We start from the raw sequence: 14,616 nt of genomic DNA, 5'->3' as shown, positions 1-14,616 counted from the left end.
TATGAATTCCACTTCTAGGTATATATCCAAAGAAAATAAAAACCCTAATTCAAAAAGATATATGCACTCTTATGTTCATTACAGCACTATTTACTATACCCAAGATATGGAAGTAATGTAAGTGCCCACCAATAAATGTATGGATAAAGAGCATGTGGTATATGTATACCATGGACTATTATCCAGCCATTAAAAAAAAAAAAAAAGGAGTCTTGCCATTTGCGATGACAACGATGGATTTAGAGGATATTACACTATGTGATATGTCACACAGAGAAAGGCAAATATTGTATGGTTTCACTTTTATGTGAATCTAAAATGCAAAACAAATGATCAAACATAAGCAAACAGAAACAGTTATAGCTACAGAGAACAAACAACTGGTTGTCGGTGGGGAGGTGCTGCAGAAAAATATCAATAGGTAAGAGTGATTTAAGAAAAAAAAAAACTGACTCATTAATCAAAATTTGCTGAATCAATGTGCTCTTTCATGTAACATATTCCTTCATTCCTAAATTAGGTAAGGAACCCCATTCATAAAGGTATGTATTGCACATATTTTTATTTTTATCCTTGTTTCAGATCATCTCTCAATTATCTTGTTTGGGGAAATACATGTTTGCTTAATCTTAGTTTATGTTGTCACACAACTCTGTTACATTCTGTTTAATGATCGGATTGTGCTCCTCGCCTTCACAAAGTATAGGAAGGAGCTGATTTCAAAGTTAGATCTTTGTTCATGAACCAACTCTTCGGTAGGTTATTTAATCTCTCTGAATCTCAATTTGCTCACCTGTATCACAAGGTTAATACTTCTCTATTGCAGGGGTGTCCCAAGGTTTAAATGTGACTGTGAAGTAATTAGCACAAATATACTCAATACATATTAATTCCTGTTTCCCCAACTTGCTTTCTCTATAAGGAAGGATACTGCTGCTGCTGCTGCTGCTGCTAAGTCGCTTCAGTCGTGTCTGACTCTGTGCGACCCCATAGACGGCAGCCCACCAGGCTCCTCTGTCCATGGGATTCTCCAGGCAAGAACACTGGAGTGGGTTGCCATTTCCTCCTCCAATGCATGAAAGTGAAAAGTCAAAGTGAAGTCGCTCAGTCGTGTCTGACTCTTAGCGACCCCATGGACTGCAGCCTACCAGGCTCCTCCATCCATGGGATTTTCCAGGCAAGAGTACTGGAGTAGGGTGCCACTGCCCGAAGGATACAGCCTTTGAAAAATTAAACACAATACGTTTCTGGTAACGGCACTATCTTGACCTCAGGGTGTTTGTAACCAACTCACACAAAAGCTTGGACACTGAGGTCCAAAGCTACCTACCCTGGACATAGTTTACATGACTAACATGTTTTTATTATTCATGTTAACATGATTCTCTTATTTCTTTGCTTTCAATAGCATGATTTTACTTTTTTGAAAGAGTAAAAAAAGAATTATTTTTGATGAACTCTAACGTTCCAGTGTTTTATTTCCATCCTTACTACAGAGTTGTTTAAATACTGAAACTGATTCTCCCTAAAACCGAGTTCCTCTGCCAAGTTCACGATTAACCTCTCAATCCAAAATGTTATTCCCTTTCTTGTCTAACACCTGATCCCCTCAAGACTGAGGAGGAGCATCAAAGAAAAAGGACGGAAACCAACCAGGACCCTGTGGGTCCCTCTTGGGTATAAAAAACTTTCTAGTTCCCTTCAGCCCTCTAGCTCTTCCCTGAGTTCCAAACAGGCAGATTCAAAAAGTTATAAATTCGGAAAGTGAGGGAATACAGGAAAAAAAGGAAAAGCAATCAAACCACCAGGTAGGGAGAAGGCAGAATCCTAATTACCCCTCAGGGGATACACAAAACAATCTACTTTGAATTTCTCTACTGGAACTAGGCATCCACCCAGGTGAAGGAGGATTAACTATCTGCTAGCTAAGAACTTGGACTGGTCAGAACCTAAGGAATGAAGATGTTGATCCTTTCTGACCCTGGTGATTTCAACTAAACCTTATACTCTCAACCACTGACTCAATATGATATGGAATTCACCTGCTCAAGCCCCTTCACGAAAATGCACAATACCTTTAGCTTAAAACCTCCCCGATTTTGCCACCTGAGAAGATACTGCTCTGGGAAAGGTAACCCTTGGCAACCCCCACATCTCCGTACTTGGGCAAGTAATAAATCCTTCCTTCTCATCTTTGGTTTGGCTGCGTCTTCTGCCCCTACACCTCTCAAGAGGCAAAATGTTTTCCAGGAACAATATGCCTCAGAATCAAAAAAAATAGGGCCTCATGTTACATTTGGAGTTACCAAAAATAACACTAGGACGGGCAGTCAAAATGATCGGAAGAGAAATGACTAGCTTTGAAGTTGTTGCTGCTGCTAAGTCGCTTCAGTCGTGTCTGACTCTGTGCGACCCCATAGACGGCAGCCCACCAGGCTCCCCCGTCCCTGGGATTCTCCAGGCAAGAACACTGGAGTGGGTTGCCATTTCCTTCGCCAATGCATGAACATGAAGTCAAAGTGAAGTCGCTCAGTCGTGTCCGACTCTTCCCGACCCAGCCTACAGCCTACCAGGCTTCTCCATCCAAGGGATTTTCCAGGCAAGAGTACTGGAGTGGGGTGCCATTGCCTTCTCCGTTTTGAAGTTAGCTCTTTTCAGATGGAAATTCAGATCCATCAACTACACTAAGAGAAATGAAGTGAAGTGAAGTCCGTGGACTGTAGCCCACCAGGCTCCTCTGTCCATAGGATTCTCCAGGCAAGAGTACTGGAGTGGGTTACAATTTCCTTCTCCAGAAAGGATCCGGGGATCGAACCCAGGTCTCCCGCATTGGAGGTAGACGTTTTAACCTCTGAGCCACCAGGGAAGCCCAACACACTAAGAGAACAGAACACTAACTTCTAGGGGGTCTAGGCATGGCCCACTGACTTTCTATCCAGGTAACTCACACTGAGCGGCGGGGCGGTAAGCAGTGAGCGAAGCAATGTGAGCCTTTCAAGGTTTACTTTTCACCCTGAAAACTGATCTGGGCCGCAGGCTCAACCCTCGACCGGGTTTGCCTCGGCCGCTCCAGCACCTCCTGAAAGCCGAAAGCAGGCGGGAAAAACAAACAGGGTATCAGCAAAACCCACGAGGCCTCCGGGTGACTGCGGGCTGGCTCGCAGCGGTGAAAGGAGCTTCGTGGCTCAGGGGTCCACCATATGCCAGTTCCCGGGCCCGTACCTGACTGGCGATGGACCTGCGGAAACCGCACGCCATGTCTGACTCCACGAAGCGGGTTCCTCCAGAACTTCGCTCCTCCCTTCTCTGCACGCCCCGCCTCCGCGCGCCGGAAGCCCGCCCGAAGGGTGCTGCCAGCCAATCAAACAGCAGCGTGGCCCGCTACTAACCTCTGCCCCGCTGCCGCGAAGGAGCGCGGGAAATCCCGAGTGCATCTGGCGTTCCACAGGTTGCTGGAGCCATGGCCACCTCTTCGGTGTCCAAGGTATGTGGGGGCGGGCGCCTATTAGGACTCCATTGCTGCCTCATTCTCTTGTGAAGGAGGGATGAAGCAAAGGTTACATTGTCCAGTTGTCCTGGCTCGAGGGGCAGGAGCGGCGGGCGGAGCTGAGGCATCTTTGCTCCGCGTCTAGTGCAGGCCAACTTTGCTTGGGGAGCGAAAACGCCGAAATGCCTTAGTGTTTTGCCTCGGAGGAGGTTTTAAGTTCTGCTTTGTGGAGGTCGGATCCCGGGAGGATGTGCCCTAGTCTGCCCTCTTTTTTCCTTCTCGTGTTTATTGTGCGCCAAACGCTGTTAGGTACAAGTAGTAAACAAAATAGACGCAGATATTTTCATCATTACCGAAAATTCTTTTAGTGCCTCTTTAGACACTGAGTGCCGCTTAGTAATATTAGGAGTACAGCTGGAAGCTCCTGAAACTTAAGTTATGTGATAAACCTGTGAATGCAGATATAGTTGCAATGACTTTTCTCGCGTTCAAACAGTAAATTAATGAAGGATATACCATGGATTTAATTTTTAATTTTGATTAAAACTACATTAGAATAAAATCATGAGACTCAGTACTTTGCAAGAGTACATATTTGGGAAAAACTACAAAGCGTAGGATTCAAGCGTACTGAAGTTTGAGCGACTGTGATGCCAGGTGCAAATGCCAGAAGAGCTGTCACTGCTAGTATTTTTTTTTTAGGGTTGATGCTGTTTGCATTTTGCCCTGGTTATAAAGTTCATAGGTTTTAAAAGGGTTTTATTGGGAGTATAGTTGTTTTACAATGTTGTGTTAGTTTCTGTTGCTGTTCAGTTGCTAAGTCCTGTCCTTGTACAACAAATGAATCAGCTATATGTATACATAAATCCCCTCTTTTTTGAATTTCTTTCCTGTTGGTTCCATAGGTTTTGAGTGTTCTGTCCCCCAATCCTTTTTGTTGCTTAAGCTTTTCTTATTTTTGTATACTTTGCAGGATTGTGAGAGGTTTATGGTTTTTTCTTTTTTCAGGAAAGCATTTATGACATAACAGATGCTTGTATTGACATAATTATGAAGGACACCTTACATAAATGAGAATTTTTAAGGACTGTTTTATTGGTTTATTGAACTGTCATCTTCCTTTTTTATTTAAACTAAACTTCTCTTTCCTTGTCATGTTTTCTGGCTGTTGGCTTTCCTCCCGTCTTCCATCTCCAACACCATTTCTTGATCAATAGTTCAAAGTGAATAATGGTATTACTCCCGCTGCCATATATTGGGATCCATTCCCAGGGCTCTTCATATCTCACTCCTTCATTGTTCCTTTTCCTGCTCCTGAATTGCAGGTGGCTATAGAAAGGAGGCAGTGACAAGCTTGTCATGGCACCAAAAGATTTTTCTTAAAAAAAAAAAAAATTAAAAATACTTGTGTATTTTAAATTGTTCCATTCAGTTCAGTCACTCAGTCGTGTCCGACTCTTTGCGACCCCATGAATCGCAGCAGGCCAGGCCTCCCTGTCCATCACCAGCTCCCGGAGTTCACTCAGACTCATGTTGGTCGAGTCAGTGATGCCATCCAGCCATCTCATCCTCTGTCCCCTTCTCCTCCTGCCCCCAATCCCTCCCAGCATCAGAGTCTTTTCCAATGAGTCAGCTCTTTGCATGAGGTGGCCAAAGTACTGGAGTTTCAGCTTTAGCATCATTCCTTCCAAAGAAATCCCAGGGCTGATCTCTTTCAGAATGGACTGGCTTGTGGATAAAATTGTTCAAGACACAATTCTTATTTTGGACCCTGCTTCCTAGGTAGCTCAGTGGTAAAGAATCTGCCTGCCAACGCAGGAGACTTGGGTTCAATCCTTGGGTCTGGAATCCGCTGGAGAAGAAAGTGGTAACCCACTCCAGTATTCTTGCCTGGAAAATCCCATGAAACAGAGGAGCCTGGCGGGCTACTGTCCATGGACACAACTTAGCGACTCAACAACAATTCACATGGCCAGTTTATATTTGTACAGCAGTCCTTGGATCTATCCTGAGATGGCTTTTCCTAGGTATATTTCTTTCATTTTTCCATAGAAATGGAAATCTTGAAGAAGCTGTCCATGATACAGCTTTAGGATTGTAGAACAAGCATAGGACCAGCAGCTTGGGGCCTGTGTATCACTAGTCAAATAATAATGAAACTCAGTGTAGCTAGGAAATTACCCAAGTTATTTGACAAGCATTCATCCATTTTGTATACTGATTGCCTAATGTATATGTTAACACTATCCTAAATACTGGGGAGACAGTTATGAATTAAATGCAGTCTGTACTCTGAAGGTGCTTAGTAACTGGGGAGACAGTCATAAATAGCTATCTTACATAGGGAAAATAATTTAAAACAAAGCAAAACAAAGATATGCAAGTACTGTGAGATATTAGGGGAAGGAATAATTCTTCTGATTAGAGAAATTGGGGAAGGGTTCCCAAAGCAGGTGAATTGGAGTCGAACTTGAATGGATAAATGAATAAGGATTTTTTTTCAGATGAAGAAAGATATATAAGGTGAATCAGTAGCCAGAATTGTCTGTGTCCTGCCAAGGTTCTAGATACTTGGAATTTAATTAAATAATGAATGTTTCTTTAGAGATGGGAAGGTGTCAGTATTTTGTCTCATCTTGATGTTAATGTTCTTTTGTCACTGGGTTTTATAAAAATGGAGCTTTAATGGGTTTAAATTTCATCAGTTTTTATTTTCTTTGTCTCTTAGATTAGCTCCCAAAGAGTAAAATCAAAGAAGAGCTTCCCATTGGAGGGAGGAGAAAGAAGTATTTAATTCCCTTGTTGTTTAAGAATTTCCCTTCTGTAATTCAGATTGAAGAAAGATTTCTTAGCACTTTAAAGAAATGCCTTAAAAAAATCTGTTTATTCATAAAATACTATGTTAATCAGATTTGTCTACTCCTTGGCTGCTTTGACTTTATGCTATTTTTTCTCTGTCTTTTTTGTAGGGTTGCTTTGTGTTTAAGCCAAACTTCAAGAAGAGAAAGATCTCTGTGCCAATAGGTAAAATATCTTAATATGAGATTTGTTAGTTTTCCTCCCTCAAGTCTGAACTAACCTAACTCTTAATAAATTAGTAATTCTCTTGCCTAAGCTTGCTTTGCTTACCGTGTTGATATAGCATTTATGTTCGAAGGCGTAGGACAGAGTGGTAAGGGCACTGCCCTAGGCTGTAATCTAAAAGAGGATCCAAATGTACCTTCAAAAGACAGATTGAAATTTCCGTCAAAGGGTTACCATTCTTCAAAAGAGATTGTCTTAAAAATCCCAGTGATTTCTTGGAATGAGAAATTGACTGCACAAATGCAAGGGGGATTTTTTTGAGTGATGGGTATGTTCTCTAGATAGGATGGTTACGTTAAGTGTACACCTTGGTTCAGTTCAGTTCAGTCACTCAGTCGTGTCCGACTCTTTGCGACTCCATGAATCGCAGTATGCCAGGCCTCCCTGTCCATCACCAGCTCCCAGAGTTCACTCAGACTCACGTCCATTGAGTCAGTGATGCCATCCAGCCATCTCATCCTCTGTCGTCCCCTTCTCCTCCTGCCCCCAATCCCTCCCAGCATCAGAGTCTTTTCCAATGAGTCAACTCTTCGCATGAGGTGGCCAAAGTACTGGAGTTTCAGCTTTAGCATCATTCCTTCCAAAGAAATCCCAGGGCTGATCTCCTTCAGAATGGACTGGTCGGATCTCCTTGCAGTCCAAGGGACTCTCAAGAGTCTTCTCCAACACCACAGTTCAAAAGCATCAATTCTTCATACCAAACTGTTAAATGGGCATATTTTATTATTTGTAAATTACACTTCAATAAAATTAAATTATTAAAAAAATACTATCTTTTTCTGTTTATATCCAAATATCTGTTTAGTGGTCATGTTAGAAGACTTGACTACTTCAAACAAATTAAGATGTTGTTACCAGTCAGAAAATGTTTATTGCACTGGTTCTCAATTGGGGCTGCAGATTATAATTAGTTATTTTTACATATTTATTTAGTTGCTCTGGATCTTAGTTGTGGCACACAGGATCTTCATTTGCCACATTCAAATTCTTAATTGCAGCATGTGGGATCTAGTTCCCTAACAAGGGATCAAACCTGGGCCCCCTTCATTGGGAGCACGGAGTCTTAGCCAGTGGACCACAAGGGAAGTCCCAAGATTAGAATCACTTGAGGAACTTAAAAAAAAAAAAAAACCTGATTATTTTTTCAGTATAATTGTAGATTCATGTGCAGTTGTAAGAAAAAGTGGAGAGAGTTCCCTTGAACTCTTACTCAGTTATCCCTGTTGGTAGCATATCTCGTGCCTGTAGTACAGTTTCACAACTAGCAAACTGACATGGTACAGTCTGTTGACCTTATTCATATTTCAACTTTCTTAAAAATGCTGATGCCCAGACCCTATCCCAGACCAACTGAATCAGAATCTGTGGGAGTGGGACCCAGGTGTTAGTATTTTTTAAAAGCTCCTCTCAGGCATATTGAATATTTCCACTCAATATTCAGTACTATGAAGATTCATTCTGATGGGAAAATTATGTGCAGTTAAGTATACTCATGCACTAATTTTGTATTAAAAAAGGAAAACTGGACTATCCTATTGTTTGGCTAAGAAAATAAACAGTTCAAATATATAAAATTGGATTTTTCTAAATCATCACAGAAAGTAGACCTTAAAAGTGTTAATCCATCAGTTTGAGACCAGCTAGGCTTCCCTGGTGGCTCAGTCTGTAAAGAATCCACCTGCAATGCAGGAGACTGGGCTTTGATCCCTGGATTGGGAAGATCCCCTGGAGAAGGAAATGGCTACCCACTCCAGTATTCTTGCCTGGGAAATCCTGTGAACAGAGGAGCCTGCTGGGATGCAGTCTATGTATGGAGTGGCTGAGAGTTGGACACGACTGAGCAACTGACACACACGTGTTAATTTGTTTAATCCTCTCAGCAAACTATGAAATCAGTTTTAAACTTTTCTGCACTAAAGTATGTGAGGATACTTAGACTAGAAAGAACTTTCTCAGTGATAGTGCTAGCAAGTGGCAGAGCTGAAATTTGAAATCAAGCTGATTCCAGAGCCTACGGTCTAACCACTACTTAATACTGTCTCTCATAATATGAGGCAAGTTTTTGCTTAGAACTTTTTGTGTTGAATTTCAGCTGTAACTTACTAAGATTTGTTTAAAGATTTTTAGTGTTAATAAAGCGAATATGTATAATTATATAGTTTGACCTTTGAAGTACCTGAGGGTTTTTTGGGTTTTTTTTTTTTGGTATGTATGTGCTGATTAAAGGCCAACAGATACTGTTTTATTACGAAACTCTTAGGGGGAATTGACCCTGATTATAAGATGGAGCAGAAATGAGGAAAACAAATCCAGATTTTAGCACTTGCTTTCGCTGGCTTCAGTTCTTGAAACAAATTGCCTAAAGAAGTAGGAAGATGCTCTGCATTCCTCACCATTTGTCCCCTTGGCTTGAAGACACTTGGGCATATATATAAAAGAATGGTACATCTCCCTTGCTTCAGCGTTGTGTGGATGACTGCACATCTGTAACACAACTGGGCAAGAGGTGGAGAGGGAGGGAGGGAGGGAGGGCCAGGCAGCGGCACTGGCACTGCAGGGGGTGTTCACCTGAGCAAAGCAGCTAGACTAGGAGCAGGAAGGAATCTGTCAACAGGGAGAGCTTACTTTCTTTAGCTTATCTTAATACTTACTTTTTTTAACTTTTTACCTACCATATCTACAAATGACAGCAGTTAAAGTGTCCTGCTGCTGTTTTTTCCCCTCCAAATTTTAATAGTTAAAATTATATATTTTGATGTAGCATAAAAGGTAATACCACTTTAATGTTTTATATGCTTTTACTCTTCAAATTCGGAGAAGGCAATGGCAACCCACTCCATTACTCTTGCCTGGAAAATCCCATGGACGGAGGAGCCTGGTAGGTTGCAATCCATGGGGTTGCTAGGAGTCGGACACGGCTGAGCGACTTCACTTTCACTTTTTACTTTCATGCATTGTAGAAGGAAATGGCAACCCACTCCAGTGTTCTTGCCTGGAGAATCCCAGGGACGGGGGAGCCTGGTGGGCTGTTGTCTCTGGGGTCGCACAGAGTCGGACACGACTGAAGCGACTTAGCAGCAGCAACTCTTCAAATTAAAATGACTTTTTCACAATTAAAAAATAGATACATTTAAAAAATAAATAAAATAGCTTTTTCTATTTAAGGACCTGTGTTATTCTGTTTTATCTCTTAATAATGTATCTTCCGGAGAAGGCAATGGCACCCCACTCCAGTCCTCTTGCCTGGAAAATCCCATGCACGGAGGAGCCTGGTAGGCTACAGTCCATGGGGTCGCTGAGGGTCAGACAAGACTGAGCGACTTCACTTTCACTTCTCACTTTCATGCACTGGAGAAGGAAATGGCAGCCCACTCCAGTGTTCTTGCCTGGAGAATCCCAGCGACGTCGGAGCCTGGTGGGCTGCCGTCCATGGGTGCCAGTGCCAGCTGACAAAGTCGATCAGGTCCCGAGAACGTGCACGGCGGGGCTGAGAAAAGAAACTAAAGCAAGAGACTGCAACAAAGATGGGGTCGAGAGGTTCAGACACATCTCCACGAATGGACGCAGTCTGACACCAACTTTATTCAGCATCTTATATTTATACAGAAAAGCATGAGAAAGACCAGACAGTTGACATTTTTTCTTGGTTGACCTATACATCTTACAGACAGTCACAAGAAATCTTGAGAGCATGGGAATGGCACCCTGTTATTATTTCTTACACCAGATAACATTTCTCTGTGCGTGAGAAGTTTGCACAGAACTCCAGGTGTCTGCAGTAAATAAGCGCCTAATCTCTGGGGTGGCGGGACAGAGAGCTGTGTAAGCGCCTAATCTCTGGGGTGGCGGGACAGAGAGCTGTGTTTGCAAGCAAACCCTCAAGGACTGAGGCAGCTCCCAGAGCTGTGTCCTTTGGACAAAGGACCCCGTTCTCACGGGCAGCTCCCCGAATATGGGGTCGCACAGAGTCGGATACGACTGAAGTGACTTAGCAGCAATGTATCTTCTTGCTTTTATTTGGTTTGCATTTTTATTCTATAACCTTGTCTATCCTTTACCGTATGATGACTTCAGTATATTCTAAGGCTTTTGATAAATTTTAAAAATCAGTACTTATCAAAAACTGAGTAACAATTAGAAGGAAGAGTTCCTAAACTTGAAAGAAAATTTCTATTCCAAACTATCAATTAACTTTAAAACTTGTTCAGAGGATACTAGCAGCATCTCAGTGAAATCAGAAAAAAATATGTACTTTCCCAATTATTTTTTAATACCATGACACTTCTAGCTGTTGCAATATATATAAGTAAACAGGAAATATGAAGAGAAGTGGAAAACTATAAGGCATATAAAATATTTGACTACTTTACATATTCGAATATTAAAAAAGAGACCTGTAGTATTTGGAGATGTGAATTTTTTTTAGCATATTAAAAATGTCACTTCCCTAGTCGTCTACAGATTATAGTTCATCCAGTCAAACACCAGTATAATTGGTTTTGAGAAGTGACAAAATTAATTTGAAAGAATGTCTTAAATTTTTTTGAAAGAGAATAGTGTTTGATGGTAGTAGGAAGAAGCTGAATCTATTTGATATTAGAATGTACTACACAGCTACAATAATTAAAAGAGTCAGAATTGGTACGGGAGTAGAGTTGGATTTGGTAGAACAAAAGAAGTTCAAAAACAGTTTCAAGTGTATTTGTAAGTATTCAGACCATAAGGGCATCTTACATTGGTGGGAGCAAGGATGGATTATTCAATAAATGAGTATTTTTTAAACTGAAAGTTTGCAACCCAAGTGTGAGTCATGAAATTAATTCAGTGGGTCCTGACAGTTTTAAAAACAGGTTGGAAAATGTTTGCTATCACATGAAAATGAAAAGTACTTCTTTAGGATTTTTGTTTTTCATAGATGTACATGTATAGGATGTAAATGTGTTCCTTAGTATGGATCATGGTTTAAAGAGTTTGAAAACTTGCAATAAATAGTGTGTTGATAAATGGCTAACCACGTAGAGGAAAACATTCAAGAAGGATGTAAAATGCAGACTAAATAAAAGACTACTATACTATTTCAGTTGAACAAAGAATAAGAATAGTAGCAGTTAAGTGAATGAGAATTAAATGAATGAAAATAGAAAAAGAAAAAAAAGAAAATAGAAAAAGAAAAAGAATAGTAGCAGAAGAATTAATGAGAATCATTTAGTAAAGGAGAATAAATGAATGAGAATCACTTATTAAAGGAGAGTTCAAATATGTGAAGTATACAGAACCTTGTAAGAGCAAATAGAGAAAATACATTAATACTAGATGTATGTACCTCAAACCAAAACCATTAAATAAACTATTAGAAATTTTTAAAAAATGATAGAAATACAATCAAAATTAAAAAGATTTTTGAACTTACAAATACCATTAGTATAGTAAAAATATAGATATAAATAAAATTAAATATAAAGGATACTGAATGTTACATATAAAATATATATATTTCTGATGTTTATTAAAAAATTCAATCCTGTCACTTCTTGTGTGATTTTGCACAGAGCTTTCCTAAGTGTTACCATGTAAAAAAGAAACTGACTGATTTCTTTCTGTGTTTTTAGAGGACTATTTTAATAAAGGGAAAAATGCATCCGAGGACAGTAAGCTTCGCTTTGAAACTTACCAGTTAATATGGCAGCAGATGAAATCTGAAACTGAGGTGAATCCCTTTTATTTTTTTAAATAAATAACGTTTCTTTAATATCATACCTCTCATGTTTGTTGGCTTCCCATTTTACTTTCTACCAATTTATAAGAATATTGATGACATATAGTTAATCTTGGTTAAGCATAATATGTGTATCCTAAAACAACCACAACACCCTTGTTTCAAGTATTAAGCCTAGCTTCAGGTATTGGGACATATGTTTACAGTGGTGGCTCCTAGTGCATAGGCCCTTTTCATATCGTCACTACTTCTAAATAGTGGCACTCTTTTTATTTTTTTAATTAATTTAATTAGAAGGTAATTACTTTCCAATATTGTGGTGGTTTTTGCCATACAGCGACATGAATCAGCCATGGGTATACATGTGTCCCCCATCCCAACCCCCTGTCCCACCTCCCTCCCCATCCTATTCCTCTGGGTTGTCCCAAAGCGCTGGCTTTGAGTGCGTTGCTTCATGCATTGAACTAGCACTGGTCATCTGTTTTACATATGGTAATACACATGTTTCAGTGTAAATAGTGGCACTCTTTAAATTATCCATTCAGTTACACATTTAAGAAATCAAGCTAATTCTAAACTACTTCATTCTCTCATCCCCCTTTTCAGTTGCCATGTTCTTAATATTTCAGCTCTGAAAAGTTTCTCCACCATAGCAGATTTGTAGATGTGAGACCAGCATCTTGAGGGGACTTGTTTTGTTCGACCACACAGGATTGTATTTCTTGTTCTTTTGTGTCTTTAGGGGGCAGAGTTATGTACTTCCAGTTTATTACTGCTTCCCACCACCCTCTATTGCTTTCCACCTGATGGCTTTGCTCCTTGCTGTATTCTGTGGGACCCTTGAAGCAGTTTGGATTTATGGTTTCTAGTTTAAAAATGCTAAATCACTTCAGTCGTGTCCAACTCTGTGTGACCCCAGAGACGACAGCCCACCAGGCTCCCCCGTCCCTGGGATTCTCCAAGCAAGAACACTGGAGTGGGTTGCCATTTCCTTCTCCAATTAAAAAATCTAAATGGTCCTAATAAATTGTCATCATATCCTCTTAACTGATGTCCCTGCCTCTGATGTCAAACCCTTCAGGTCTGTCGCTTATCCCTATGCCACCATTGGCCAAATCCTGTGGGGCAGATCCAGCCCTATGCCAGGCTACAGGGGTTTTCCAGCCCCACTACCAGAATAGCTCCTATGATCCCGTCTAATCTGGCCTTCACAGATTAACCCTTTTTAACCCCGATTTAATCATACCTCTGCTCCAAATCCCTTTAATGGTTCTCCCCACAGGACAAAAGCCTAATGCTTCAATTTCAGATATATATTTCCTTGGTCTAGTCCCTTGAGTGTTTTGTCCAGTCTCATTCCTGGCCACTTCTCATGTTCTTTATGTTTAGCTATGTCTGATTCCACAGATGATTGGTGCTTTCTTCCTTGTTTGCCTTCTCCATTGTCCATTCCCATTCCTTCTTCATTTTTTTTCATCCACCATCACCTCCTGCATCACCTGCTCCATGCTTTGGCTCAATTATATTACCTGCTCAGCTTAAGTTGGATGGTCCTTCTTTTTGCATAGATTGCTACAACAATATTGGAACAGTGTATTTTAATTTAATTGTAAGTGTTCTATCTCAGTTCTTCTCTTTTCTTAGGGAAGAGATTTTTTCATTTGTAAGGTGATTAGAAAAGCCTTGTTGAATAAATAAATGAGATTTTTTAAAGGAAAGAATCCCAAACACTGGATATTCACTGGATATTTAAGGAAAAAAAATTTAAATTTCATCTAATAATCATTTTACATGTGATCTTTGGAATTGAAATTATGATAGTTTTCTTTCTCAGATTTGGAAAGATGTATCAGATTGCTGCTAAAAATAATTTGTGAAGTTTTGTGTTTTCTTTGTAGCGACTACAGGAGGAATTAAATAAAAACCTATTTGACAGTCTCGTTGAATTTCTGCAAACATCTCATTCTGGGCTCTGGAAGAATTCTAAAGACTGGAGCTGTGAAATAAAACTCAGAGAAATTCCAACTGCTGCTCTTGTTCTAGGTACAAATGTGTGTGTTTGTTTTTTCGTAAATAGTGGTTTTGTTGTTGAGAATAGTATGGAATCACCTGTTCTGATAAATTTGTTTTGTCTTTTTCATTTGCATAATTACATTGATCAAAATTTGCAGACTTTGAAAACCAATTAAGTGTTCTTACATTAATCATACATCTGTAAATTAAATTGACCAAGGGTTAGTTAGTACCCTCCTCACCTTTTTGTTAGAAAAATGAAGGGGCAATAAATTTGTATTACTATTACTCTTTCTTCATTAGTTATTTTAATATG

At 40.1% G+C, this 14,616-nt stretch overlaps 2 protein-coding genes across 17 annotated transcripts in view; one reads left to right on the top strand and one right to left on the bottom strand.

Annotated features, from left to right (window-relative positions):
• Positions 1–3,306, bottom strand: part of RARS2 (arginyl-tRNA synthetase 2, mitochondrial) — a 73,324-nt gene extending 70,018 nt beyond the window's left edge. For 4 of the 9 annotated variants that reach the window (XM_070796110.1, XM_070796107.1, XM_070796104.1 and 1 more), the window contains exon 1: positions 3,223–3,297. Coding sequence is in view for 1 of the 9 variants with exons in the window: in XM_070796105.1 (XP_070652206.1) it covers positions 3,223–3,258 (36 nt within the window). In the remaining 8 variants the exon portion in view is untranslated. Of the gene's footprint in view, positions 1–2,948; positions 3,185–3,222 lie in introns of those variants that run through there. The other 5 variants (XM_070796108.1, XM_070796105.1, XM_070796112.1 and 2 more) reach the window with 3 other exon arrangements.
• An 80-nt stretch (positions 3,307–3,386) lies between these two features.
• The window catches only part of ORC3 (origin recognition complex subunit 3), a 69,357-nt gene continuing 58,127 nt past the window's right edge, over positions 3,387–14,616 (top strand). For 7 of the 8 annotated variants that reach the window (XR_011568468.1, XM_070796097.1, XM_070796096.1 and 4 more), the window contains exons 1-4: positions 3,409–3,484; positions 6,457–6,511; positions 12,181–12,278; positions 14,186–14,330. Coding sequence is in view for 7 of the 8 variants with exons in the window: in XM_070796097.1 (XP_070652198.1) it covers positions 3,461–3,484; positions 6,457–6,511; positions 12,181–12,278; positions 14,186–14,330 (322 nt within the window). In the remaining variant the exon portion in view is untranslated. Of the gene's footprint in view, positions 3,485–5,269; positions 5,515–6,456; positions 6,512–12,180; positions 12,279–14,185; positions 14,331–14,616 lie in introns of all 8 variants that reach the window. The other variant, XM_070796100.1, reaches the window with a different exon arrangement.

This window comes from Bos indicus, chromosome 9, assembly GCF_029378745.1.
Source record: "Bos indicus isolate NIAB-ARS_2022 breed Sahiwal x Tharparkar chromosome 9, NIAB-ARS_B.indTharparkar_mat_pri_1.0, whole genome shotgun sequence".
Classification (NCBI taxonomy): Eukaryota; Metazoa; Chordata; class Mammalia; order Artiodactyla; family Bovidae; genus Bos; species Bos indicus.
This window is presented reverse-complemented; position numbering and strand designations above follow the sequence as displayed.